At 45.0% G+C, this 27,938-nt stretch overlaps 3 protein-coding genes and 1 pseudogene across 8 annotated transcripts in view; 3 read left to right on the top strand and 1 right to left on the bottom strand.

Annotated features, from left to right (window-relative positions):
- Window positions 1-501: 501 nt before the first annotated feature.
- arhgef11 (Rho guanine nucleotide exchange factor (GEF) 11) lies at window positions 502-18,633 on the bottom strand. Of its 5 annotated transcripts, XM_084002780.1 has the most exons (43): window positions 17,003-18,632; window positions 15,747-15,782; window positions 14,675-14,689; window positions 14,406-14,497; window positions 14,227-14,331; window positions 14,058-14,107; window positions 13,914-13,971; window positions 13,613-13,812; window positions 13,447-13,518; window positions 13,212-13,319; window positions 13,067-13,115; window positions 12,860-12,897; window positions 12,684-12,770; window positions 12,424-12,492; window positions 12,199-12,303; window positions 11,892-11,990; window positions 11,725-11,767; window positions 11,510-11,606; window positions 11,290-11,412; window positions 10,817-10,840; window positions 10,576-10,702; window positions 9,808-9,901; window positions 9,453-9,482; window positions 9,145-9,274; window positions 8,850-9,056; window positions 8,658-8,705; window positions 8,346-8,494; window positions 8,121-8,261; window positions 7,497-7,573; window positions 7,302-7,427; window positions 6,673-6,790; window positions 6,439-6,587; window positions 6,277-6,352; window positions 6,009-6,191; window positions 5,843-5,924; window positions 5,685-5,765; window positions 5,532-5,587; window positions 5,296-5,448; window positions 4,779-5,018; window positions 4,374-4,484; window positions 3,982-4,265; window positions 3,436-3,568; window positions 502-3,362 (listed from the first exon to the last, which is right to left on the bottom strand). In XM_084002780.1, exons 1-43 carry the CDS (start codon window positions 17,035-17,037, stop codon window positions 3,313-3,315), a joined length of 4,350 nt encoding a protein of 1,449 aa, XP_083858906.1. In that variant the 5' UTR covers window positions 17,038-18,632; the 3' UTR covers window positions 502-3,312. The 5 variants fall into 5 exon arrangements, with proteins under 5 accessions (XP_083858906.1, XP_083858907.1, XP_083858908.1 ...); XM_084002781.1 differs by lacking the exon at window positions 14,675-14,689; XM_084002782.1 differs by lacking the exon at window positions 15,747-15,782.
- Window positions 18,634-19,252: 619 nt separating this feature from the next.
- LOC311009433 (myeloid-associated differentiation marker homolog pseudogene) lies at window positions 19,253-22,076 on the top strand (annotated as a pseudogene). Its single transcript, XR_014599398.1, has 2 exons — window positions 19,253-19,402; window positions 20,648-22,076. The product of XR_014599398.1 is annotated as a myeloid-associated differentiation marker homolog pseudogene (transcript).
- A 140-nt stretch (window positions 22,077-22,216) lies between these two features.
- On the top strand, window positions 22,217-25,036 carry LOC311009426 (GTPase IMAP family member 7-like). Its single transcript, XM_084003587.1, has 2 exons — window positions 22,217-22,636; window positions 23,574-25,036. Exons 1-2 carry the CDS (start codon window positions 22,630-22,632, stop codon window positions 24,632-24,634), a joined length of 1,068 nt encoding a protein of 355 aa, XP_083859713.1. The 5' UTR covers window positions 22,217-22,629; the 3' UTR covers window positions 24,635-25,036.
- Window positions 25,037-25,176: 140 nt separating this feature from the next.
- LOC311009093 (uncharacterized protein) overlaps window positions 25,177-27,938 on the top strand; it is a 45,158-nt gene continuing 42,396 nt past the window's right edge. The window contains exon 1 of the mRNA XM_084003064.1: window positions 25,177-25,596. Coding sequence (XP_083859190.1) covers window positions 25,594-25,596 — 3 coding nt within the window. The 5' untranslated portion in view covers window positions 25,177-25,593. The remainder of the gene's footprint in view (window positions 25,597-27,938) is intronic.

Raw genomic sequence — 27,938 nt, 5'->3', positions numbered from 1 at the left:
AGGTTTTACTTAATAGTAGCATGTACAGCTAAATAAATCTGTTCAATATCAGATACAACACGTTCAGACAAATATAAGTTATGTATCCGTTTGCAAACATTAGCCTTACATGTATATCTCTAAATTTGCGTGGATATCTTTTACAAACTGTATGCTTTTATTTTCGAAAGGAACGAGTAATTTCCGGTCATATTCTCAGCAAATATGCTCGACACATTTAGGCTTCACAGAGCAGAGTAAATTGAATGCATCCCCTTAATTATTAAAAGTTATTGTTATTTTCCACTTTTAAACCACAAATAGCAACGCTACTAATGACTAGTTGGCTCGGTTCTCGCTATGAGAAGATGCTTCAATTAGATTCAAAACAATTCCTCTCAAACGGTGGTAGAAGTTGACAAAATAATAGTTGAAATTTAGGCAATATGACATATCCAAATCTTTGATTTTAGAACAAAAAATGAGACAAACATTTAATGGTAACAATTAAACTCGCAAATCCACATTTCACTTTCTTTATACTTTTTTTTTTTAATCTCACAAAACACATGAATCTGAGACATGAGCTCTCTTTTCCTTCGGTGCAGCTAAACAATCTCACCAACTTTTAAAAACAAGGGAGAAGAAAATAATTTATACATCCTTTTTTGTTTTTTTAATCATATCTACAAAAATAAAATCAAATACGAGGACTAAGGCTTTACAGAAAAAAATTAACATATATAAAACAAGTGGGTCTGATCTCTCTATATTACACGAGTGAACACATTTTTTTTCTTCTTAAAGACAAAATAATAAAAAAGACAATGAGATGAGTTAAAGACGTGTGTATGTACGTACAGTAGTTTGCACCGTGCAGGGAAGTTTGTTTGTGCAACATTAAAAAAAAAAAAAAAAAAGGAATCAGTCAGTTTTTTTTGCTTTTGTTTGTTTTTTTCACAGCCGGTTAGGGCCACAACGCTGATGTCAATGCACAAGATAAATGTATGAAAAGAAGAAATCGTGGAAGATAAAAAAGAAAAGTGTAGAGGTAGAAATTGGAGATGGAAAAAAAATTAGATGTGGGAGGAAAGAAGAGGAGAGAAAGATATCCGGACTCAGATTCAACCAGCTCAGACCAGCCAAATTACTGTGAGATGTGTTAAAGTAAAAGGAATATTTTTTATTTGTATGTATCGTCATGGACAAAAACGACTGGTCTGAGATGTTTGAAATCAGCCGTCAAAATGTAAAAAACAAACAAACTGTGTTCCCTTCAACACCTCTGAAGAGATATTTCACTTTGGTAGAACATTTTTACATTTTAGCACAAATTCATTACGTTCATACAGGGTCGGCCGCTAAAAGGAAATCAGCTGCCATGGCGATCACTCGCGTTTTTAAGTTGCAACTTTTGTTTTTGTTCGTATTGGAAAGGCCGGTTGCAGGTTTTTCATTCAGTGTGCGTTGGCTAAAGAGTGAAAACCTTCCACCAGGTAGTGAAATATCGTGGTAATAGTAGAATCTGGCTGGTAGTGTGTAAATATACTCGGCTCCCGGTTTGTTCAGCTTGGTACGTTTATCGTCCGGGCAACCAACGCCAAAAAAAGCGCCGCTCGGTTAGTATTTGAAACCAGCTCAAATAAAATCCCGTCCGGTTCGACAAACATTTTAACTTTAACTGGTACGAACGGAAGAACTTCTCCAGACTAAGCTCTTTCCTTGTAACAGATTAAATACACATTTTCTGTCTAGTATTTTGTTATTTGTTCACGCAAGATGGCGTTTGAGGGGGTAAACAAAAAAAAAACCTCTTGGTTTTAGTGTTCGTCTTTGCTGGTTACACATGCCTTAACCAAGGACGTTTAAATGACTCTTACACATGAAGAAAAAAAAAAAAAAAAATAGTTGGTTATTATTTCTTGAGATGCTGCTAGGTGGAAATAGTTCCAGGCTTGATTATCCCCCCGTTCCCAGTCTTTATGCTAAGCTAAGCTAAAGCTACGCAGCTTCATTTTTTATCGTACGTATGAAAGTGATATTGATCTTTACAGATAAGTGTATTCCCCAAAATCTCAACCTCATCGAACAGTTGCATAAACAGCAGCAGTTGTTTTTAAAACTTGGACCATGTGCTTATTTAGTAAAATTAAATTTGTAGTAAAACATGTTTCCTTTGTAGTTTTGGTTGCTTTCCATGTGGGCTACGTGGATATGAACACTATGCATGGTGCGGCTGCTAGATGGGAGGGGGGAGAAGATGCTGGTTCACAGTATTTACCATATGGGGGGGTAAAGGATATGGAAGTGTAGACAGGCAATGTCAGCGGCGATATTTGGCAGCAGATTTGATTGAGTGACAAACGGGCTTTTCAGTGAAAATTCAAGTTTCTACGTTTTGACTCGTCACGCTCATCGTCAACATTGCCCTAAAAAAAAAAAAAAAACGTAAACCTAAAAACACAGAACAGCTACGTGAATCCACTGAGCTTGGTTATTGAATCGCTGAGATCCCCGTAAACGCCTCTGAAGCAGCGCTGAAAATAAAAAAACCTGCCAGCATTTCAGTAGTAAAAACGGCGCAGTAGTGTTTCCAGAACGTAAAAAAAATAAAATCAACGTCGTGTTGCTCAAGTGAGAACTTAAGGATGTGTCAGTGTGACTGCTCCAAATTAATGCTAGTGTTTCTCCCACAATATGGGGATATGAAGGTCTGAGATGAGTGTGTGTGTGTGTGTGTGGTTTCCTTACCCAGTGCAAATAACCTGAACTCTATAGACACAGTCCTTCGGCCGTGGCGGCAGGTGAACTCAGTGTAAAGCAACCAGTGGAGGGACCACCAGGGGGCATCTCTGGTCCCTAATCAGTCCGCTGCATCGGACATACACGACAGAGAGATGCATTGTGGGTAAAGTGCAGGGGTGATGGGTCCCTCGGATTTTTTTTTTTCCTCTCCTTAAATTAACATTTCAACACATTTCTGCTCCGCTCCTTCAACCAGCGCCTTAAAGCAACGTCTCCTTCACAAATATCCAACTTGGTCATGTTCCTCCGCCCGCGCTCAATTCTCTCTCTTCACCCGTCAACTTGTCTTTTGCCTTTTTCTTTTTTTTGTTGTGTTGTTCCTTCATACTCTTTCCTGGATCCTGGACTCCCTCCTGCTCTGGTAGTCAGCAGCCACGGTCCTTCCTGGGCTCCGTTCCACTGACCAGTGCATGCAGGGGCGAGGGGAGGCGGGGCCGAGGGGGGGCGGGGCCGAGGTGACCCCACCCCCCCTGTATGGGTGCGTCCGTATGCCGACGATCAAGTGACTTCTAGTAAATCCAGTCGACGTCAGAATCCCGTTGACTGAATCTTGGGCTCGGCTGGACTGCCCTCTTTGCCTGATTCAAGGAAGAAAATTAAAATTAGGATTTGGTATTAAAGTTTTCTAAAAGTTTAAGATGTATTCCTCACCGTCTCCCGAGCCACGATCCAGAGACGGCGTCCTGGAGACGGTTGCCGAGTTGCACTGTTGGTCCCCCGAGTCCTGATTGACAAACGGCTCTCTGAGGTTCCTCAGGAGCGTGTGATGGGAATTCTCTATTTCCTGCAAAAAGGGGCGAAAACGCGGAAAATGAAACGAGTAGATTTCTAGCAAGGTGATGCAGGTGATGTGTGTTCATTAGGCTTCTTAGAAAATCTGATCTCTGCTGTTGCCTTCATTTTTTACATTTAAATAAATAAATATGTGGTGGGTAAATAGAGGCCAGGTGGAAAACTGTGGGGAGATTTTCAAGTCTCATTCTGTGGCCCCTTCACAACCAATCAGTGTGCACCCCGTAAAGGCCGGTTTACAGTCCGTTTGCAAAGTATGCATCACCTCTCGCTCTATTCATTCACACACAAATAAGCTTTTACTCGTTCGAAAAAACATGAAAAAGAAAGCTGGTTTGAGCTTTCTGTGCGTTGTAATAGGTGGAGAGTTAGTGGCCACCTCGTTGCCAGGCAACAGAAACTCACCTTCAGCTGTCGCAGTTTGCTCATCAACCCCTCGATCGTGTGGAAAATCTCATCCACGTTCTTGATCACGTGACTCTGGTGGTGCGCCGCCTGCGATTGGCCCGTTTCCTCCTCCCGTTCCAGTCGCTTAGCCTCCGACCGGTTGAGCTCGGGCGTCTCTTCCTCTGACATCACTTCCTCCGGAGGCGGAGGGAAGTGGCTGGCGGTAGGGGTGGGAGGGTCGTCGTGGTCGTCTGTGGCGCTCTCTCCCGTCTCCGTGGGCATCACCAAGTAGAAGGTGTTGCCTAGGAGACAGAGAGTGTTACTTCAGGGGTAAAACAAACTCAAAAAGGTTACATTCTCCTATCTTTATGCACGTCAATAAAAATGGCGTCACTTTTAGGCATCATTACCCTGCGTAGTGGCCTCGCCTCTCGGCTTGGATGATTGGTCGGAAGGGAGGGCGACATCAGCGGTGATGTCGTCAGGGACAGAGGAAGAAGAAGAAGGACCCGCAACCACAGCTATAGCACAGAGGATAGGAAGTGTGTGTGGAAGGGAAAAGGAAGGAGTGTAGGACGAGTGTGTTGCGAAGACGCAGACAAGAGAAGATCAAAATAAAAAAGGGTGTAAGAAACAAAATAATGAATCACAGAGTGCAAAGAAAACATGCAGAGGAAGGTTTCCGGAAAATTAGACAGAAAGCAACCGGCTAAATCACTTTCAGTTCAATCAAACCAAACTTCACATTTGTGTCCGAGAGTTGAATGGACTGAGAGTGATCGGCCAAAAAGATTTCACCGTGCGATCCCTGTTACCTTTCCGTATGACCTGAGGGCCGCCGGGCTGCTCCGTGTCCGGGGGCGGGGCCTCGACCTCGGGCTCCGCCTCCCATTCGTCGGTACTGAAGTTGAGGACGGTCTCCAGAGACTCGGGCCGCTGTCCGTCGGCGAGCGAGCGCCTGCCGTTGGCCGCCTCATTGGTGGGCGTGTCGTCCGAGTCGTGGCTCCAACCGTCGTCTTCCAAATCTCGTAATATGAGCTGCCGTAGCGTTTCGACTGCGGAGGCGGGGAAACAACAAAACATTTGAATTCGGAAACTACAGGGTTTTTTTTGGCTACACTGGGATTATTTCTTTCTATTTTGTTGACCCAGTTCTTTTCTGTAATATAAGTTAACATCTCGTTCGTTCGCAGTCATCAAGTTACTTCCTGTGTTTAATAAACTAAATAAATACATTTATTTATAGAAAACGTCGTCCACACAAACTCACTCCGCCGCTCTCACGCTTTAACATTCAAAGTGTGTAGAAGTGATGTCTCGATTCCTTCTCACCATCTTGCAAAGCGGCCTCCGCCACACCGGCCGCTTCCCTTTCCCCGCACACGAAAGCTCCCGATTGGTCCGTGGGTGTGCTGGCCGAGAGCTCGATGTCGTCGTTGGAGGAGTGAGTCTCCGTGGAGTCCGACTGCTCCGTTATGGAGTTGTCTGCAAGATTGAAAAGAAGCAAACGATCTAGATTCTGTTGCACATCAATGAGTTTTGATACGATCAACGCCGATGATTATTACCTGCGTAGGCATTGCTGCCGGTCGACACGGGGGAGGTGCTGCGTAGACTGGGGGAGCTACACAAAATATAAACACACACAAAATAAAACCTTCTGGCAAAAGGAGCCCGACACATTCTTTTATTCATAATTCATAGACATAGGATGAACTCACGATATAGGTATGGATCCGTGATTGATCAGGGGTGATGAACCGCCGGCCGATGAAATGGTCTTTTCAAGTAAATCTTTCCAGCTGCAAAAAACAAAAACAAGTTTCCGCGGATGCTCGGTGACTCTCGAGGTGAATTCCAGTTTGGAACGGCAGCTTACGTGTTTTTCTCCGACGACGTCCCGGCCACCAGCTCGTAGATCTGCCTCTCCGTGGTGCTGATGATGTAGAGGGCTTTGTTGTCTGCAGACAAATCACGACATTTAACCATCGGAGCGCCAAAAAGCCAGAGAGAGCGTGGAATTTGGCTTCCCTTCGGCGTCGTACCTGTAGCTACCGAGCGGACCAGCAGGGAGTCCAGCTTCACCAGAGGGCTGAAGGAGGTCTTGCTGTCTCCGCTGCCTCCTCCGCCTCCACCCAGCCAGCGGGAGGGATACCTCAGCTGCAGCCGGTCGTCCGGAGCCCTCTGGAGGAGGACCAGGCAGTCCGACAGCAGCAGCGCTTGAATCTCTGATGTAAGGACACAGACGTGTGATCAACGGGGGGGTGTGAAACCAAACCTGTCGATGCAGAAGGAACCCGCGGACGCACTGACCGATCTGCTTGTCTTTGCTGACTTTCCAGGTGAGCGGACCTTCGTGGATCATTCTCTTCGTGGTGAGGTCCAGACTCTGGAGGGAGGAAAATCAGAACGCGTTCAGGTCAAAGCCGTCATCACGACATGGACGAGGAAGGAAGGGGCGAATCGTTTGACCACCTTGAATAGAGGGGCGGCGTCCAGCCTGCGTTGGTATTGGCTGAGGCGTTGCCGGTGTTCCGTTTCCCCGACAACCTCGTTAACAGTGTGCAGTATCCCTCGGCAACAAGCCTGGGCGCGCTGAAGTGAGGGGAGGTCCGACGAACCGGCTAAACGATCAAAACCAAAACATCTTAAAAATCACTCTTTTATTAATTTCCTGTGATGATGGCGACGCGTGTCTCGATCCCTCACCCTCCGTGTGTTTAATGATGTTGTCCAGCAGGAGGCGGTACTTGGTCAGTCGCTGCATCTCCGACACCAGCAGGTCTTTGAGCTGCAGCCTCCGACAGTGAGGACTCGCCTCGCACTCCTGAACACGAGTCAAACACGTGAGTATAGAGACACACAAATCTGTATCGCAACAGGAACAAATAACGGCTTCATAGTGCAGCGTGGAGTTTAAGTCAAGGATGAAATAAAAAACACTTTTAGATTTAGATTTAAGAATAAGTACCAAAAAAAATAATTATTTCTTCGCATTTTTAGATCAAAATCCCATTTTTTTCTTCGTGGAAAACAAAAAATGATGCGTGCTTCCATCAGCTAGCACCAACCAATCTCAACCAATAAAATCACAACATCAACCCGTCAATAAATCTGCAAAATTCCTCCCAACTAGGGACGGGACAACCTAAGATTTTAAAATCTCAGATTGGGATCATAAAAAAAAAAAAAAAAAAGAACTAGCACGTTCATTAATCTGTGATGCAACAGTTTCCTAACAACACGTAGAGGGATTCCAGTATGTTCAGGTACATATTTTAAGCGTTTGAAGCGTATTTCGGTGTTGTAGTCAGAGTGTCGAGTCAGCATGGGAGAACCTGGATAATGTGGGCGAAGCGAGGGTCTTTCCGCTGTTTGTTCTTGATGAGCTCCACCGCCTGAGACTGCTGGCTGCACAGCTGAGACGCTTGTTCCTGAAACTCGTCTCCAGCCGCACCTTCAAACTGGAACGCACATTTTTAATACACTGATGCAGATGGAGGGGGTTGATGGAGGGTTATTATTGCACTCACCCGGGACAGCATGACGTCCCCGATGTCCTGGACGATGGGGGATTCCCGTCGCTTCTTCATGGCCTCGCACAGACTCGCTGCAGAAGAACGTTAGAAGCTCAACTGGGCTGTTCGTACGTCTTCAAACCGATATTCACTCAAAATCCAGTCTCAAATACTAGTCGAGCAATCTCGCACCGTTAAACTTAATGAATTAAAGCCCAGATCACATATTGACTCAGTAAAGCTGCAGGCTGAGATTACACTTAACACGGTCGCGACCTTTGCTTCACATATTATTATTTACCGAGCAAACGGACGGCCATGAACACATGTTGACTCAAAGCACGATCACTTTATCGTGCAAACAGAAGAAGCAGAACGCGGTGACACTACTAAGGGGACGGGACGATTCCTCAATTATCCATTAAATAAAATGCTCCACTTAAAGTTCAGGTCCTTCATTTAAGAACAGCCTAAAGTGATCTTGACCAGGATAAACGATATGGATTTCGATGGTGATGAGAGTTACAATAATTTCACAGTTCTGACTCTTCAAATGTTATATATTGCTATAATTTCATGATGCTATATTTTCCTTTATTGCCTGATAATTGTTGTAGATTTTTGTAAGCCGAGACTGACCGTGGAGTTCGTAGACCTGCGGCAGGTTGGGGAAGATGCAGGCCAGCTCCTCAGAGTTCAGCACAGACCTCATCTTCTGGAAAAACACCTGGTCCAGGACCCTCAAGGTCCGCAGGTGGGACACCTCGGTGGTGAACAGCTCTGATGACAGCAAACCCAGAGGGTCATCATCATAAGGAAGTCATAATTAAAATGATAGAAGAGCTTTGCTGGTTGAGTTTGTACCGTATATGACGGCTTGTCTGTCCACCTCCCTTGGACTGAGCGTGGCGAGGAGCTGAGGAGGAACCGTGTCCTGCCAGTTCTGACCGTCGCAGCCCTCCTCCTCCAGCGCCGCGGCGTCCGGCAGCAGCGCCAACGGGGAGTCCACGCTCCTACGGAGTCACGAACACAGATATCGCTTTTTACAAAACGGAGACTTGAAACCTGAACGTTCCTCCCGTGTGAACCGAGAGAGCGCTTCGATTAGATTTCTAATTTCCTGCCAGAGATTGAGATAAATCAGCGATCATCTACGGGGCCATCACTGAGACTCACCTGCGTCTAGACCGAGGGGTGTATGGGGGTGTAGGGTTCTCTAGAGACCTGAGTTTGAGAGAGAGTGGAGAGAGATGACGTCTGGGGGGAGTTTTGACTCTTTGAATCTATGTATTAACTTTTATTTTTATTAATCCCCGTCTGAAGGATGCAAAAGCAAAAATCACGTCATCAAGATATTTGAGCGTTTACCGCGCAGAGCTGCTGGACGCCGATGACGACGCGCTGTGCTGCAGCGGCCTGAGGCCCGGCCCCTCCCTCTCTTCCCCGCAGTCCTCCATGTCCACGTCGCTGCGGGAGCGAGGGACGGACTCCGTCCCGGAGGCCACGCCCCTCCGCCGCCCTTCTCCCTGAGCCTTCAGCGACTCGCTGCGTGCCAGACGCACCGAGACCGCCGGGCTGCAAAGAGAAAACGGAGCGTTATTAAATAATTTAAAAACCCTTGTATAAATATGAATATGTGAATCCAAGCGGCATGAAGGGCTACCTGTCCATGCTCTCCTCTCCCAGGCTGCTGGAGGAGAGCCGCTGGGGGTCGGCAGCGTCTCCTCCCTCCTCTCCCGTCTCTGTGTGGTTCTCAAACTGCTGAATGATGTTTCTCACACTGCCAGGACGGACTACACACACACACACACACACGCACAGATACGAGTTCATTACGCATGAAAATAGCACACAATCAGCAGAAAGGGGTAGATGTGATAAAAATGAGTTTTCAAACATTCCAGGGTGAATAATAAATAATAAAAGCAAAATTTTAACTGAAGAGTGAAAAGAAAACATAAAAATGTGTACCTTCGGTGGGCGACAACGGGACATGGAATGCTACAAAAAAACAAAATGAACCAAAAAGAAACAATGAAATCAGGAAAAAGACGATGAAAATTCCACAAATCAATACACAAAATAAATAAAAAAACAATACAAAGGGCAAACAGAGGACAGAAATAAATCAATATTGTCTGACAAAACACAGTGAGAGCATCACGTGTGTGTGTTCGCGTGCCTCTGATGTTCAGCTGATTTTAAATACTGACAATGTGCTCATGAGACCAGAGAGGAACGGTTTGAATATCAGGTTTTAACAGTGATTTCTAAAGCCGCTGGCATGAGTCGTCTGTTATCTGTGTGTGTGTGTGTGTGTATTTACTGGACTGGGATGTGCTCCGGGGTTTGCCGATGTACTTCAGGATGGGATTTCTCTTTTTATCCTCTCCATCTTTCTCTTTCTTGGTACCGCTCAGCTGTGGAGGGAGGAAGCAGAAAGTACTTACAATACAAGCTTTGAATGGCATAAATAACAGCGTTTCACTGGTTTTAAAAGTCGGAACGTAGAAATGCACAAGTCATTCGATTCAAGTATCTTTGAATGTGTGAATACAGTTCCAGCTCCTGTGATTTTCTCCCATTAAGGCCCATTATCCCCGTTTGAAAACAACAAACATCCGGCTTTTGTTTTTAGTGGGAAAGGTTACAAGCAGCATTTATGCCCGATTAATGGAAGAACGGCTGCCGTGGTCGGTAGTAAACGAGTTATTTATCACACATCGTGTTGGAAGAACCATTGAAAGGAAAAGAAATATGAAAAATAACAACAGCTACGCTTTCACTGGGCTCCATGCTGCCTTCTACTTTTAGCGAACCCCGGGTTTCCTGCGTGTTCATGACACAGCAGAAACAAATCAAAACAAAAAGGCATCCTCGTCCTCTGGAAGAGGAGAGAAGTGTAAAAAAACCCTGCATATACACGCTCATTTTGGTGTAAAAAAAAGGGTGAAATATGAACAAAATGCGACAAAATCACGCTGCAGAAATGTGTTTAAAAAGGAAAAACTAGAAATACTCATGTTCATATTTGCACGTGCATTCACAGCTACAAGTTACCACGACCGCTTTTGTAAAAGCGAGTGCCAGTTACCTTCTTGGTCTTCAAGAAAGCGAGCCACTTCTCCTTCTCGGTGCTCAGACCGGGGAAGACCTTGGAGTCTCGTAGCTTGATACCAGAATGACGCAGGTACAGATGCACGGCCGACGCCAGCGGAGAACTGGGGGGGGAAGAGGACAAACACAGACGAGGTGTTAACGAAGATCGAAGCAGAGATTGCTCAAGATTGCCGTTCGATGATATTGCTCTCGGACAGACGAGACGCTTCGTTTACCTTCTGTCCTCTTCGTGCTTCGATCTGGAGCGGGAACACAAAGAGAGACATAAAAAGGCCGTTAGCTCGCCCCACAACAAACGGCCCGTTTAATTCATCAAGGAGGTAAAAATCCAGTTCATTCAGGTGCAAAGAAAAAAAAGGTGGAGGAAACGGACCGCAGCGCAGCAGTCATGTGATGGGAGTCGGCCTCTGTGTGTGTGTGTGTGTGTGTGAAGTGGGAAGGAGTAAATGTCATGTGCTTTCCAGGTTTTGCGGCAAAGGTAAATGACCTTTGTTATAAGAGCTCCTTCTGTCGCTTTGTAATAACTATTTTATTGGCCGCCAAACATCTGACCCTGTTGCGAGGCAACCCTGGTTCAACGGTGTGTGTGTGTGTGTGTGTGTGTGTATGGTTTAATATTCCCTTTACGATCCGAGCCACTCCCCATGAACCTAAATTTGACATTGGTTTTTGAGTTTGTCAGACTCACAGGATTTCCCAGAGGGCGGTGACCTGTCTGTCCACCACCTGTCTCTCTTTCGCCGGGTCTCCATCCAGCTGCAGGAGGTCTCCTTCTCCAAACAGAGAGCCGAGACCCATCATCTGCTTGTTCCTGTGAAAACACGAGCTCGTCAGGTTAAAACCATGCTCTCGAAAAACGGTGAATCCGTCAGAAAGCGAAGCCGCCCGAGTCTGGAGGAGTTGTGTACCTGTAGTCCTGGATCTGGTCTTGGATGTCTGGCAGCACTTGCTGCTGCAGCTCCGACAGCGGCCCCCTGATGTCCTCCTGGGCGTGAAGTCGACTCTCTGCAGGGACAATGGACACAGCTTTACGTCGGCTGGCACACGTGAACGTTATTACAGAAATGTGGCATAAATATAAAAATGCAAAACAGCTCAACCAGCTGTTTTTTTTTAGTCTTACCAATATCTGAGAGATATTCCTCTCGTACTTTGATTTTCAGGGGCTACAGGGGAGGAAAAAAGAAAGCAATTATAATGTAAATGTGGTTATTTTCTGTATATGGGGGAGAAATCAATGAATGACTGTAAATAAGAGATATGAGATCATTAAGACATATCGGTACATACAGCGTCTGGGTCCAAAAAATGGGAGCAGATCTGAGGTGCAAGTGCACGGGCGTCTTTAGGGCTGGAGCCCAGGTAGGCCTCCACCGACAGGTAGAACAGCTGGTGGGGACACATGACCATGATTTTTTTTTTTACTATATTCAATTTAGAGATGATGACTTAATACCCTACAACTTTTTTTCTTGTATATTTACAACAGTGAGCTCAGAAACTCTGTTCCTCCTTTATTTAACCTACAAATAGCAGAACAAGCATTTAATCCACAACACTTTGTTTCACTACATTTATTTAAATATGGCAGACTGACCAGAGGGTTTGGGTCCAGTAACTGAGTGAAGACATATCTCATGAAAACGGCCATGTGTGCCGGCCGTGACTTCAACAGCTCAATGTCCTGGAACGGACCGTCCATCTGAGAGAAAGATGAAGAAGACGAAGGGCATCGATGGAGGGAACAGCGAGTTGCAGCAACAACAACAACAACAACAACAACAACAAAAAAGACACATCATCAACAACATCATTTCCTCACCTCATTGAACGCATAGCCGTCATCTTCTTCGTCCTCTTCCTCGGGGCCGATGATCTGGGCCTTTCCGCCCTTTGAACACAGGATGAGCGCGTAGATTTCAAGGAGGTGGAAAGAGCACGGTTACGCAGCGGAGGACGCGGACAGCAGGAGTCCGAGCACATCGGCCATATTGGTCGGATGATGCAACGCCACAAAAAGCAGCACCACAGAATCTCAAACAGTTACAGCAGTGTGTGTGTGTGTGTGTGTGTCCATCTCACCGAATCAGTGTGTGTGTCAGAGTTCTGCCGTCGGTGTTGCGGGGTCCTGAAGGAGGATGAGGGGGAGGAGTGGGGACTCTCAAAGGCCTGGGGAGGAGGGGGGAGGGCGAGGGCCACGGGGTGAGTGGGACCGTCACATCCACAAACATACAATCTATGAAAACACTGCAGCCTACCTCCATGTCGCCTTCGCTGGAGTCCATCGAGAGCCGACCTGCAGAACCACACAGCAGCTTTAAACCACTTTTAAAGGCACCAAAACCATGACAGACTTATGAGATCTCCATTCATATGTAGACCAGTTAGACCACGGTGCATGCTCTGCATTTGATCCATTGTGGATTTCTGCAACGCTGAAATATCGAATTATATATTAAACAAACCTTCGCCTGCGATGACGTAGCTTGCGGCACATTCTGATCGCGTTCCCTCCTGGAGAAGCAGAATAAAGCGTCATTTAATTTTCTGTAAATGTCATTGGTAAAGCTTGATGAAACAGTTAAAGATGAAACAGTCAGGTCTCCTCACCTGATCTTGCTGAATCTTAACCCTGACTTGGTGAGCTCTCCTCTTGGCACTTTCAATCCGCTCACCCAGCGACAGCGACGGGCTCCTCAACTGCTCCTCCATCAACTCCTGTAAACAACAACATCAACAGCAGGTTGAAGCTGCAAACCTGGTGCGGGAGCCACGATGCATTGTGGGACATAAAGAGATTCTCTATTTGCTTTGCATGTACAGGAGGATGCGTTCGAGTGCGTACCTGCAGTTCAGCCTCCTCCTGCTCCAGCATTTTCCTGAGTATCTGAGTGGCGTGTTTCTGTACTTCCGGGTCCTAAAAAAACACGTTGACAACGGAAACTGTAAGTCACGTTGATGATGTGCAACATCTTTGTTTAAAACAAATACCTTCATCTCATTTCGTTCACCTGTAGTGGTTTGGGTCCAGTGATTCTTTGGGAAGGGGTGCTGCTCAGTCCGGAGGGCAAGGGTGGAGGAGGAGGAGGCGGGGCCTCCCCACCCAGAGACGTTCTTTGATTGGGGGTGAGGTCGGTGGCGAGGGGCACCAAGGGCAAGGAGGCGGCTGAAGGGGGCGGCCCTTGTAGTGTCATGGCGACGTACGTTCCAGCTATGGGACGGTTTAAGAAAAAAAAAAAAAGCAGGAGACGGAATCAGTTAAATGCAGACTTAAGAGGAGAAACAAACCAAACCCACTGATTTCACACTCACATTTGATGAGCTTCACCACTTCCTGATGGGACATGGAGGACACCAGCGAGCCGTTGACCTGAGGGAGGGAGACGGACGGCGTTAAGCACGGGAAGAAACCGAGAACTTTCTGATTCAGTGCCAGTGATGGAGAGTAATAAAAACCTTTATGATTCGGTCCCCTTCTTGGACCCCGGCCTTGACTGCTGCACCACCTGTAGAGTTGTTAGATTCTCTATTTAATACCTGCTGCTTTTAACGGTGTATGAACTACTCTTTTTTCAACCACCTGGAACAAAAACAACATTTCATGGTCGTTTGGAGCGTGTCTCACCTGGTCGGACATTCTGCACTAGCTTGACTCTCTCTCCACATACTGTGAAGCCGAAGCCGAGCTGGTCCTTCTGCACGACAACACATCTCTGGACAAGACCAGTAGCTGGAAGAGGAAGGAGGGTGTTGATTGATATACGTAAAAACAAAAATAATCAAGTGTGGGAGTGTTGTAATTACCTGTGCTCTCAGCAGGAATGTCCACCGTTGGCTCCCTCTGCTGGGTGGCAGAGGATTTGCGCTCCGAGTCCCCGATTGTCAGACTGCTGAGCCTGGGTTTGAGACGAGGACAAGAGGCTCAGCATGAAACGATCAAACCAAACGCTTTGTGACCGCAGAGAGAGGGATGTCAGAGGCAGAAGATTTAAGGGTTTCGTGGGTTAGAGGGAGTTAGAATACGGGGAAAATGCATTAGAAGCAACAAGAAAGGTGTTGAAGGGAAAACTCACCAAGCGGCAAAAGGGCTGAAAGCGAAGCATGACAGGAAGGAAGGAAAAAAGCAGATAAAAGGGGAAAAGAGAGAGAGAGGAGAAATTCAGCATGAAGACCAATCTTGAAGGAAAAGGACGCAGAGAAACTACCCATGAGTTCACATCCAACCCACGCCCTTTATTATTATCCGACAGATTGTAAACACTGAGGGCAGCCTTGGTTATATTTATCTAAAAAGGTCTTTGACATAAGAGCACACAGTGCAAACACTGAAGGGATTTGGTAATATTCCAAAGGCACAATGATTGGTTGGTTTATAAAAAAGGGACGATTTAACACGTAACGTGATTAAAGTTGAAACAACAAGTCAACTGATGGTTAAGTAAAATAAAAAAAAAAAAGCACAATAAGTTAAATACCAGGGCAGCACCAGATACTGTTTTTTTTTCTATATTTGCAGGTTATTTTGAGGGTTTTTCCGAATGCCTTTTGTCATATTTTATGAAGTCATTGCCCTCAAAAGATCCCTGCACAAAATCCTCAAGTTCAATAAACTGATTAATGGAATTACTTTAGTTTCTAATGAACATAACTCGTCAGTGCGTGCCTCTCATTGTGTGCAGCAAGGGGGATACAGTTTTTTTTTAGCGCAGATATATGCCATCATCTATCGTCTTTCAATACATTTTGACTTCAGGACTTTAACATGCTGTGGAGTTATTAGGAATGTTTTGATCACACGAGGAACAAACAATCCTACGGAGCCACCACTGGAGTCTAATTGTACAAATAGTCAATAATAAATAACTGTGCAGAAAAACTAGGTTTAAACACGATAAATGTGCAAAGACATTTAGATAGATTAGGAATTAGAATGTTGTCGGTATGAATTCATATTCAGTACTTTTGGGCTTTTTTTGTTCAAAAACAAGAAGCACTATGATGATTTCCCTTCAGATTCTGAAGATTAATCTAAAAACTGTTCAGAAGCATTAATTGATCGTGAGAATGATCATTATAACAACAGCGAACAATGCATCATTTAACCCCCAAACCCTGATGTAAGCTCTCGCTGGACAGCTGTCCTACCTGAACGGGTGGGCGTTTTTCTTATTGGCTGCCCTGCTGTCACATGACACACACAGACACAGTGGAAGGCACGTGCACAAGAACACACACACACACGGACAGACACACAAACACAGAGGGGGAAAAAGTTGACAGCAGGAGAAACAACACAAGATGAAGACACAGATGCATCTAACAGACAATCACAGAAGCGCGGTGAGAGCGACAAACACAGAAAACAGAAAGGTGTATTTTCAGGCTCTTACTAAGCTAACTGGTCACTTCCTGGTCTCGTAGGAAAATGTAAAGTCACACGTGAGTTTGCTTTGCCTGCATTTCATTTGAAGGCATGTTCCAGTCTTCTGTGTAACTCATTCATGCTTACGACTGAATTTCTTTATTTAAGTTGGTGAAATTGAAGCAGAAATCTGAAGTCAAACCTTTTTGGCTGAAATGTAAGTTTTGAAAATCCTATATCTTGTGTTTGGGCACATGGGTCTACTGTTTTTGCAATATACGCTATTATATTTTAGGGAAAAAAAACAGTCACATGCAGGCATGGTACGATACGAAAATGTCACGATTATCCTAGCCAAAATAATCGATCTTAATAAGGTAATAACATCATAAGGTCTCACTGCATAAATAAACAATCAATGCATTTTTATTGTGAGTATATTCTTTATTACACAATACTTATTGTATTGTTGTTATTATTATTATTGTTTTAATCCGGCTATTTTTAATTTCTCTACCATGATAGCAAACTAGGTCACTCGTGACGGTATTCACGTTTATAATTATAATTATTCACGTTTATAATTATAATTAATTAGAAACTACAAAGAGCACAATGACGTATTTGGTTGAATGTCAAAGACGCACACACACATACACACATGCAGTGTAAAACAAAACACAAAAATAATATAGAAAAAACCCGATAAACACACAATATGAGCGTTTCCCCAGCAATCTTTACCCGACTATGTTTCGTGAACCTAAACTGAACTACAAGCTAACTTGAGCGTGTGCGCGCGCTGTACGTCGTCCGGGTGCTGCACCGCATTAACTGCTGTATGGTTCCGCTTTTTTTTCGTTCCGTCAACAAACGTTATTAGCATTTTTTTTGTTTGTGAATTCAGAATCGTCAGAAAAAAAGCAAAACATACAATATGTCTGCACTCTTTTCCCTGTTTTATCACAGTAAACAGCCTGACTACTACATTTTTTCCAGAGGCCAGACTGGGCACCTGAGTCAGGTGAAAGGCTCGTACCTGTCCAGTGTAGAGGTGGGTTGGCGGAGACTCATGCCTGCAGCCTTGTGACACTCCTCTGCTTCCTGGGACGGGGGGGGTGAACGCTGTCACTGGGCCTCTCTCATCGCCATCCCCATCCCCATCATCATCACCACCTTCGGGGGGTTTCAGTCCACACAATGAGGCTCTATGTTGTGCTTTGATCGGGTCTTCAAGCTACTGGGTCCAGGTCAGCCAGAGTGCTCCTCATGTTCCCATCAGCCCCAGTAGGAGTTAAAAAAAAAAAAATACTGCTAAAACAAAACCTCAGTATCCCATAAGTGGTTAAAAATAAACACCACGAGAAGAAGAGTGTGTCAGTGGCTTCATGCGGCGGCTCAGCTGTAGTGGAAAACGGATTTTAAAATAAATGACAGTCTGCTCCCTCAAAAGGTCATCAATCATGGATGAATGGCCGATGCGTCTCGCTGTGCTCCGGGAGGTCAACAACTCCCATGCCCCCCCTTTTTAGCGTCTTCGTGACGCCAATTCTTGGCAACGGACGTCCAGATAAATAGCACCGCGTTACGCCGACGATCAACGTAACAACTAAACCAGAACCTCCCAGCCGCACAAGCTAACCCGAGATAAATAACCCCGCACCATCTCAAATGTCTCGAGAATAAATAAAAATCTAGCACGAGCGAGATTTCGATAGCGACTGTACCGATGTGTGTTGCGTTAAACTAGCCGATGCTAACGTCTCAATACACAACTCGAGTGTTTAACGATGAGCAAACACGTCAATTACCGCAACGTCTCCGGGCCCAAGTGTAAAACTTTAGTCAATTTAGTTTCACACTGTAAAACAACGACCGACCCCGACGCTACCGTTGGCTTTCCAGTTGCTACGCTAACGACGCTAGCTAGCTAATTAGCAGATTAGCCGGCATTAACTAGCTCCGCCGTTATAAAACTGAAAGCGCCGCGCAGACTGAAAGAAAGTTAAAAATGTGCTTCTCGATTATGTTTGAGTTGTGACTTATCTAATTAGCTGGCTGATGAGGAGGAGGAGTGATATCAACCATTTGGAGCGGCCTGCTACATCCAGCTGGCTGTTAGCTTCCTAAAGTTAGCTCTACGGATGGGCCGCTTTCAAGCCGCGGCATGGCGTTGGTCCTCGCGCCCGGCCGAAAGCGCCGCTGGTCCGCCTCTCAGCTGCGCCAACGAGTCGGTCCTCTAGCGAGCTAGCTGGCTGCTAACCAGCTATGTCTGCAGGGCGAAAGGCCAGCATGACTTTATGCTGCATGTGACGGGTGTTTTTATTTAAAAAAGTGGTCGAGATCGTGGCCGTCGGTGCAAAATCCCAGCTCGATAAATCCCAGAGTCCAGTTTTCGTGCAAATACAAACACTAAAGCTGCATGCTAGCCAGTTAGCTAGAAGGCAATACGATCCCAGCAAAGCTCCACCTCGGGTCTTTTTCCCCCCCGCAAGCCACGGTGGTAAAATCAGGATATCCTATCGTTGTCTGCCAGAAGACCTAGATGTTATCGTTGCATATTTATATATGTATTGCCCCCTTTTAAAAATCCCAGTCCTTGGAAATCTTGATCTCTGATGTGTTGTTGTCCTGGCGTCTTGACTGGCCGCTGATCCACTACCATGTTCTCAAAGATCACAGAAATAGCACATCAGCACCCCCTTCTGGACGGACCCTGGAGGTGCAGGTGGTTTGCACTATTACGGATCCGTGGAGGCTGCTAGTAAACTGACATAGGGGAAGGAAAAAATGCATCCGAAATCTGAATACATTAAACAAATTTAACTTTGTAAAACTTTTTCATTAAAGAGAAAGACGGCAGAGAAAATTAAAAAATGTTCAACCTTCACTGCATTTGTTTTGACATAATCAAATATGGCAAAACAATATTCATTCTATATAATAAATACTTAGCACCTCAGTAATCCCTGTTTACGCATTAAAATATGAGGCCACAAAACGTCCACTGCATTATTTATAGTGCAATTAACTCTTTGGCATATACGTTTTTCAGGGTTTATGACGTCTGCTTGTACGGAAAGTGCTATACTTTAAGTGATTTACAGATGTTCATACTTTATTACAACAATGCATGTTTTGCACTGAATGCACGTTTCACTCTGCTCTCAACTCCTGAGATGTCAGGTTCAGATACCTTTTTTCTTCTTTTCTATAAATGACGCAATATGAAACACTTGAGAAGAGAACGTGTTATGACCTAACCGAGGCTCGGCGAGGGATTCAACAGTTTACCTTATATGGCCAGTGAAGGGCGTGGGACGCATTCTGCTGGGAGGTACCGGCGGAGGAGAGAGGGTGATGCGTCTCCAAGTACGCGCGGTGTTACAGGAACTTCTAAGCTTACGACAAAAAACATGAAAGACGAGGCAAGAAATCGGTAAGATCACTCTTCAAACTTCTGTTTAACAATATACATTTCATCCCACGTGTAGATATGACCACGGTCTATTTGTGGAACAGAGAAGAATAGCGCAGCGCAGGGCGCGGCGTGTCCGCTATTTGGGGACGGAAAACCTCTTTAAATAGTCCCGTTTTAAAGCAAATCTCCCTGCTTTCGTAAAGTCTGATCCCCGCAGCTTCAATGGGGATCTACAAGATTAGGGGGATCTATAACTATCATTCCAGGTGTGTGGGTTAGTCTTTTAAGAGGCTTTTTGTCTGTTTAGCCATTCGAGCCATATATAGTTATATATATTATATATACCAGAATGAGAGTCAACTCTATGGCACGCGTGCTATTTAATCATCAAGGAGAACGCAAACACAAAAGTATGGGTTTCCTGTGCGCGCGCACGCACACACATCATGTGCAGCATATGTTTAAACTCACCAGATTTCACCAGATTATCATGCATTAAAGCTTCTGTTAAATAACTTTTTTTTATAATTGTATTATTATCATCATAAACTGAGACTTGTGGCTGAACTCCCCCCCCCCCCCCCCCACACACACACACACACACCTAGTGATTAAGTGCTCACTTGTGTTCCTGCGGAAGTGCCATTAGCTCCTCATCAGAGCTGCTTCCTGTTTGCGCGTCTCATAACAACCACAGGAGAAGACCTGAGTGAATGGATACAGGGTGAAATAGGTTTGTTTTTCTTTTGCGGGGCGGCGGTAGCAGAGAAGAATTGGCAGGGTGTGTTTTCCTCCATGAACCATGCACCGTCTTTGGGCCTGCGAAGCAGCAGTCGTGGCTTTTCTTTGGGTTAAGTTCAAAGTAATCAGAAATATATTTGAAAGAAAACAGTGCCACGTGTAAGAAAACACCCCTCCTCCTCCAGAAGTTAAGGTCCCCCCTTCTTTTAACCATGTAAAGTGTATTCCCCTTTAGTTTTTCCTTCTCCCACCGTATCTTAACACATGGGAACTGGACTAGAACCTTTATATTTTTATATTATAGGATGTATTCATGTATTACTTTTGACTCGTGGACCCCCTGTTGAAGATCTAAATAGCTTTCTGAGTCTGATGAGAATATAATGGAGCATTTCTTCATCGTGGGATGTTGGGTCTTAAAGGAGGCATCATGAATAGGACTGCAAATAACCAGAGGATGTGATGTAATGTTTGCATAAAAAAATAAAATAAAATGATTCTTTTTTTACTGTCGTTCTGCAGAATATGTGACGGACATCAACAGGCCGTGTGACAAGCTGCAAACGGGATCTCACACAAAGACTCAAAGCCGCTTTCAACTCCCCGACCGATTGCGACGTCCCACAATGCCGCTGATCGTGGTGCCCACCTCCCAGCTGCTGTGGGTGCGCGTCGCCGCCCTGCTGTTCACCTGCGTGGCGTTCAGCGTCGCGGCGCACGGCGCCAACCTGCAAGGGGGCATGGCCGACTGGTGCATCTTCTGCTGGGCGTTCAGCTTCGCCTGCACACTGCTGGTCCTGCTGGTGGAGCTGTTCGGCCTCCAGGCCCGAATCCCGGTGTCCTGGACCAACTTCCCCATCACCATCGCCTGCTACGCCTCCCTCCTCTGCCTCTCCGCCTCCATCATCTTCCCACTGTTCTTCCTCAGGAACCAGCGCTACTCCAGCGAGGCGCGCGACTGCCGCATCGCCTCCACCGTCTTCTCCTGCCTGGCGACGGTGGCCTACATGGCGGAGGTCAGCCTGACTAAAGCGAGGCCGGGGGAGGTGGCGGGTTACATGGCTACAACTCCCGGCCTGCTGAAGGTGTGCCAGACCTTCCTGGCCTGCATTATCTTCATCCTGGTCAGCAACCCCGTGTCGTACGACCGCCACGCGGCGCTCAAGTGGTGCATGGCCGTGTACTGCATCTGCTTCATCCTCTCCATGGCCGTGGTGCTGCTGTGTGTGGGCGAGTGCACCGGCCGCCTCCCCATCCCTTTCTCCAAGTTCCTGTCGGCCTACGGGCTCCTGGCGGTCATCATGTACCTGACGGCCACCATCATCTGGCCCGTGTTCCAGTTCGACAAGCAGAGCCAGCAGGGAAGAGCCGCGCCGCCGGAGCTGATCGCGGTGGCGGTGCTCACGGCCCTCAACTTCCTGCTTTACCTCGCCGACCTGGCCTACACCGCCAGACTGGTGTTCGTCAGTGCCTGAGAGGGCGAGGGGAGGAGGAAAGTGGCTTTGCAGAAAAGTTTAGAATACTCTTCCCTTTTGATGTCCAGTCGTGAATGCGAGTTGATACGACAAAGGAGTGAACGCGTTTTACCTCGAACGTGGAACGTGAACCGTGTAAAAGTGTTTTTTTTACATAATGATATGACAAAAAACAACAACAATGTGTTAACATTTACATTTAGGTCATTTAGCAGACGCTTTTGTCCAAAGCGACTTACAATAAGTACATTTGTCAAAAGAAGGAAACAAAGAAACCACGACGTATCATTGCCGATGCAGTAAGAGCTAAAAATAGAACAATTTATGCTGTTAAAATCCAAGTCAACACACTGGGACAGCAGGAGAGGGAGAAGAATGTATTTACTGCCTCACATTGTTTAATATCTGTCTTATTGTCTCTTGTTAATAAGGGGTTGTCCAGATAAAGTAATAAAGGTTTCAGTTCAACCAATACATATTTGAATTTAAAGTGTGTGATTTCAGGCTCTGCTTTACCTTCTTTCACAAGCTTGTCCATGATCTGCTATCCAGCAGCGCAGAAGAACGATGCATCATTTATATTTAGACTCACCGAGGGCCGTATGAAATCCCTTGAATTTTTTCCCAAATTCTGTGTTTTCCATTTATATTTTTCTAAATTCTTTGTTTTACATTCAATCAAAATTCAATAAATCAAGAAGAAAATATGAGAAATGTATTGCAGAAACATTTTATTTGAAGTTTCACTTTCAATTGTGAATCAGTGTTCATATGTTTTTTTGTTGTATTATCTTTCTGCCTTCATGCGGGAACAAACACTGTTAATGTTATAACTCCACGCACCCACTAGGGGTTGTGCCTCCCCAGTTTGAAAACCACTGGACTGGCAGGAAGTGATTTAAATCGGAGGTTAGGATGGGCGTGTCGAAGAAAAAGAGGGAAAAGCTGTGAATACAGGAAACACATTCTCATACACTCTGCAGACTTATCCGACGGACCGACGCTCCACAGTAACTTACTGTTGGCAACATGGATGGTAATTTAATCTTTTATTTATTTCTGTCAGGACTGAACACTGAGCACATTCAGTATTTCAATGGTAGCTGTTTGGTTTTAAATCTTTAAATCTTTTACAGTGTGTAAACTTTAGGGCTAATCAACAGGGTGTCTCATTCTTTTAATTTCCTCTCAGTTATACATTTTGGTGGATTTAACAGGTTTTTCGTCTCATCAGCAAAACAAACAGAATGTAAATCTGCTGTGTCCCAACCCGACTCTTTCTGTCTGTACATCGTTTTGTTAGACAGTCCTTCTGGTTGTTGGAGGAATATGAGCAATAAATAAAGTAAAATATATGAAAACATGCTGTTTGAGCAAACAAAGCTTTTACTTGGTATGATAAAAAACCCTCCCCCCACAAACAAACACACACACACACACACACACACAGTAAATTAAAGTGAAACTAAAATAATAGCAGTCTGAGCAGCACAGCAGGAGAAAAGAGACACACTGGACGGAGGACTGGTAGAGTTTTGTGCGGGGACAAACACTTAGAACCTTATAACTCGGGTCCCTCCTATATCTAGTGAGAAAACTGTGAGGTTTGTCAGCTGCTATAAACTAACGGTAACATTACTACAAATAAAATTGTTGTTTTATTAACATAAACCACCCCAGCTGTGGCACAGAATTGCACTTTAATTCAACCGCCTCTAGATGGCAGCACAGAGCAGCGTTGGGTGGAGGAGACGTTTGATCCTCAGAAGGGTCATCTTTTACAGTTTGCAGGCTTTACACTAAGATGACTATTCTTTTTCCCTCCCTTTAAAAAAAATAGATAAAGCAGGCTTGCAGCTATCTTATAACAACACTTTCTCTATTAATTTTTTTCTACCTATTAGGATTTGTATTGTAATTGAGTCTCAAATGACAGATGTACAGGATAACCGATGGACAATATTCTCTTTCAGCGACGAACACGATGAGAATTGTCATCTTGGGAAAAACTGGAACGGGGAAAAGCAGCGTGGCTAACACCATATTTGGAGAGGAAGTGTTCAAGATCGACCACACGGGCAACTCTGAGACGAGTCGCTGTCAATCAAAAACCAAATCCGTCAACGGAAGAAGCATCACTTTGATCGACACTCCAGGTTTCTTTGACACGAGCAGACCTGAGGAGGAGATGAAGCCTGCCATAGTGAGGTGTATCACAGAGTGCGCTCCTGGGCCCCATGCTTTTCTCATTCTGTTCAAAGTGGAGAAATTCACAGAGCATGAGCAGGCTGTCGTCACGGCAATAAAGAGTTACTTCCCGGAGGAAGTTTTTAAATATGCAACGGTTCTCTTCACTCATGGGGACCAGCTCCCAGAAGGACAGACCATTGAGGATTTTGTCCAGAAGAACAAGTCAATTAATGATCTGGTGAAGAAGTGTGGAGGCCGGTGCCACGTCATCGATAATAAATACTGGAAGAACGGACAACGGGACGAATACAGGAGCAACCGGTTCCAGGTGGATCAGCTACTCAAGACCATAGACAAGACATTGCTGGCAAACAACGGAAGGTTCTACACCAATGAGAATCTGGACAAAATCCTCAATGGTCAGCAACCCCGTGTCGTACGACCGCCACGCGGCGCTCAAGTGGTGCATGGCCGTGTACTGCATCTGCTTCATCCTCTCCATGGCCGTGGTGCTGCTGTGTGTGGGCGAGTGCACCGGCCGCCTCCCCATCCCTTTCTCCAAGTTCCTGTCGGCCTACGGGCTCCTGGCGGTCATCATGTACCTGACGGCCACCATCATCTGGCCCGTGTTCCAGTTCGACAAGCAGAGCCAGCAGGGAAGAGCCGCGCCGCCGGAGCTGATCGCGGTGGCGGTGCTCACGGCCCTCAACTTCCTGCTTTACCTCGCCGACCTGGCCTACACCGCCAGACTGGTGTTCGTCAGTGCCTGAGAGGGCGAGGGGAGGAGGAAAGTGGCTTTGCAGAAAAGTTTAGAATACTCTTCCCTTTTGATGTCCAGTCGTGAATGCGAGTTGATACGACAAAGGAGTGAACGCGTTTTACCTCGAACGTGGAACGTGAACCGTGTAAAAGTGTTTTTTTTACATAATGATATGACAAAAAACAACAACAATGTGTTAACATTTACATTTAGGTCATTTAGCAGACGCTTTTGTCCAAAGCGACTTACAATAAGTACATTTGTCAAAAGAAGGAAACAAAGAAACCACGACGTATCATTGCCGATGCAGTAAGAGCTAAAAATAGAACAATTTATGCTGTTAAAATCCAAGTCAACACACTGGGACAGCAGGAGAGGGAGAAGAATGTATTTACTGCCTCACATTGTTTAATATCTGTCTTATTGTCTCTTGTTAATAAGGGGTTGTCCAGATAAAGTAATAAAGGTTTCAGTTCAACCAATACATATTTGAATTTAAAGTGTGTGATTTCAGGCTCTGCTTTACCTTCTTTCACAAGCTTGTCCATGATCTGCTATCCAGCAGCGCAGAAGAACGATGCATCATTTATATTTAGACTCACCGAGGGCCGTATGAAATCCCTTGAATTTTTTCCCAAATTCTGTGTTTTCCATTTATATTTTTCTAAATTCTTTGTTTTACATTCAATCAAAATTCAATAAATCAAGAAGAAAATATGAGAAATGTATTGCAGAAACATTTTATTTGAAGTTTCACTTTCAATTGTGAATCAGTGTTCATATGTTTTTTTGTTGTATTATCTTTCTGCCTTCATGCGGGAACAAACACTGTTAATGTTATAACTCCACGCACCCACTAGGGGTTGTGCCTCCCCAGTTTGAAAACCACTGGACTGGCAGGAAGTGATTTAAATCGGAGGTTAGGATGGGCGTGTCGAAGAAAAAGAGGGAAAAGCTGTGAATACAGGAAACACATTCTCATACACTCTGCAGACTTATCCGACGGACCGACGCTCCACAGTAACTTACTGTTGGCAACATGGATGGTAATTTAATCTTTTATTTATTTCTGTCAGGACTGAACACTGAGCACATTCAGTATTTCAATGGTAGCTGTTTGGTTTTAAATCTTTAAATCTTTTACAGTGTGTAAACTTTAGGGCTAATCAACAGGGTGTCTCATTCTTTTAATTTCCTCTCAGTTATACATTTTGGTGGATTTAACAGGTTTTTCGTCTCATCAGCAAAACAAACAGAATGTAAATCTGCTGTGTCCCAACCCGACTCTTTCTGTCTGTACATCGTTTTGTTAGACAGTCCTTCTGGTTGTTGGAGGAATATGAGCAATAAATAAAGTAAAATATATGAAAACATGCTGTTTGAGCAAACAAAGCTTTTACTTGGTATGATAAAAAACCCTCCCCCCACAAACAAACACACACACACACACACACACACAGTAAATTAAAGTGAAACTAAAATAATAGCAGTCTGAGCAGCACAGCAGGAGAAAAGAGACACACTGGACGGAGGACTGGTAGAGTTTTGTGCGGGGACAAACACTTAGAACCTTATAACTCGGGTCCCTCCTATATCTAGTGAGAAAACTGTGAGGTTTGTCAGCTGCTATAAACTAACGGTAACATTACTACAAATAAAATTGTTGTTTTATTAACATAAACCACCCCAGCTGTGGCACAGAATTGCACTTTAATTCAACCGCCTCTAGATGGCAGCACAGAGCAGCGTTGGGTGGAGGAGACGTTTGATCCTCAGAAGGGTCATCTTTTACAGTTTGCAGGCTTTACACTAAGATGACTATTCTTTTTCCCTCCCTTTAAAAAAAATAGATAAAGCAGGCTTGCAGCTATCTTATAACAACACTTTCTCTATTAATTTTTTTCTACCTATTAGGATTTGTATTGTAATTGAGTCTCAAATGACAGATGTACAGGATAACCGATGGACAATATTCTCTTTCAGCGACGAACACGATGAGAATTGTCATCTTGGGAAAAACTGGAACGGGGAAAAGCAGCGTGGCTAACACCATATTTGGAGAGGAAGTGTTCAAGATCGACCACACGGGCAACTCTGAGACGAGTCGCTGTCAATCAAAAACCAAATCCGTCAACGGAAGAAGCATCACTTTGATCGACACTCCAGGTTTCTTTGACACGAGCAGACCTGAGGAGGAGATGAAGCCTGCCATAGTGAGGTGTATCACAGAGTGCGCTCCTGGGCCCCATGCTTTTCTCATTCTGTTCAAAGTGGAGAAATTCACAGAGCATGAGCAGGCTGTCGTCACGGCAATAAAGAGTTACTTCCCGGAGGAAGTTTTTAAATATGCAACGGTTCTCTTCACTCATGGGGACCAGCTCCCAGAAGGACAGACCATTGAGGATTTTGTCCAGAAGAACAAGTCAATTAATGATCTGGTGAAGAAGTGTGGAGGCCGGTGCCACGTCATCGATAATAAATACTGGAAGAACGGACAACGGGACGAATACAGGAGCAACCGGTTCCAGGTGGATCAGCTACTCAAGACCATAGACAAGACATTGCTGGCAAACAACGGAAGGTTCTACACCAATGAGAATCTACAAGCAGTGGAGCAACAACTACAACAAGAGCAGAAGCGCATTAAAGCAACATCACCAAACATGTCAGGAGAAGAGATCAGAAGGCAGGCTAAAGTCAGCGTGTATGAGAAGCTTTGGATCAAACTGGCAGGTGTTGGAACAGGTGCGTTGCTAGGAGCTCTCTGTGGTACAGTAGTGATAGTCGCAGCAATCTCAGCAATAGGAGGAATTGGAGCAATAGCAGCAATGGTAAAGATGGCAGGGCTGAAGCCAGTTCTGATTGGAATGGGCACAGTGACAGCAGCGGTTGCAGGCACGGGAGCCGTGATAGGAGGTGTTGCAGGATACAATGCAGCCGAGGGGGCAAAAACGCCAGGTGAAGCAGCAAAGAGGGCAAAAGAGGCTGTCAAGGATGGAGTACTGTCCACCTATGATGAAATCAAGGTGTTCTTCAAAAGCGCACCAGAGCCAAAGTCTAAAAAAGAGTAAAAACAAATGAGACGAAAAAGTCGATAGGGCTATTGCCTGTATTTGCCCATCGCTCACGGTTTCCTGTTTTATGTTATTAAAAATTAAGTGTAGATGGATCAAATTAAGGTATTTAGCGGTAATCAACAGGGTGTCTTATTATTTTAATTTCCTCTCATCACTAATATATAAGGTGGATTTAACTGGTTTTATATTTAATCAGCAAAGCAATCATAATGTAAGCCTTTCATAGTAGAAGTAAAGGCTATGATTATCAGAACAAAAAGAAAACATTATGGGGTTAAAATGTGTACTGCAGATATAAATGTTAAACTGAA

The sequence above is a fragment of the Eutrigla gurnardus genome (genome assembly GCF_963514095.1).
Source record: "Eutrigla gurnardus genome assembly, chromosome: 23".
Lineage (NCBI taxonomy): Eukaryota > Metazoa > Chordata > Actinopteri > Perciformes > Triglidae > Eutrigla > Eutrigla gurnardus.
This window is presented reverse-complemented; position numbering and strand designations above follow the sequence as displayed.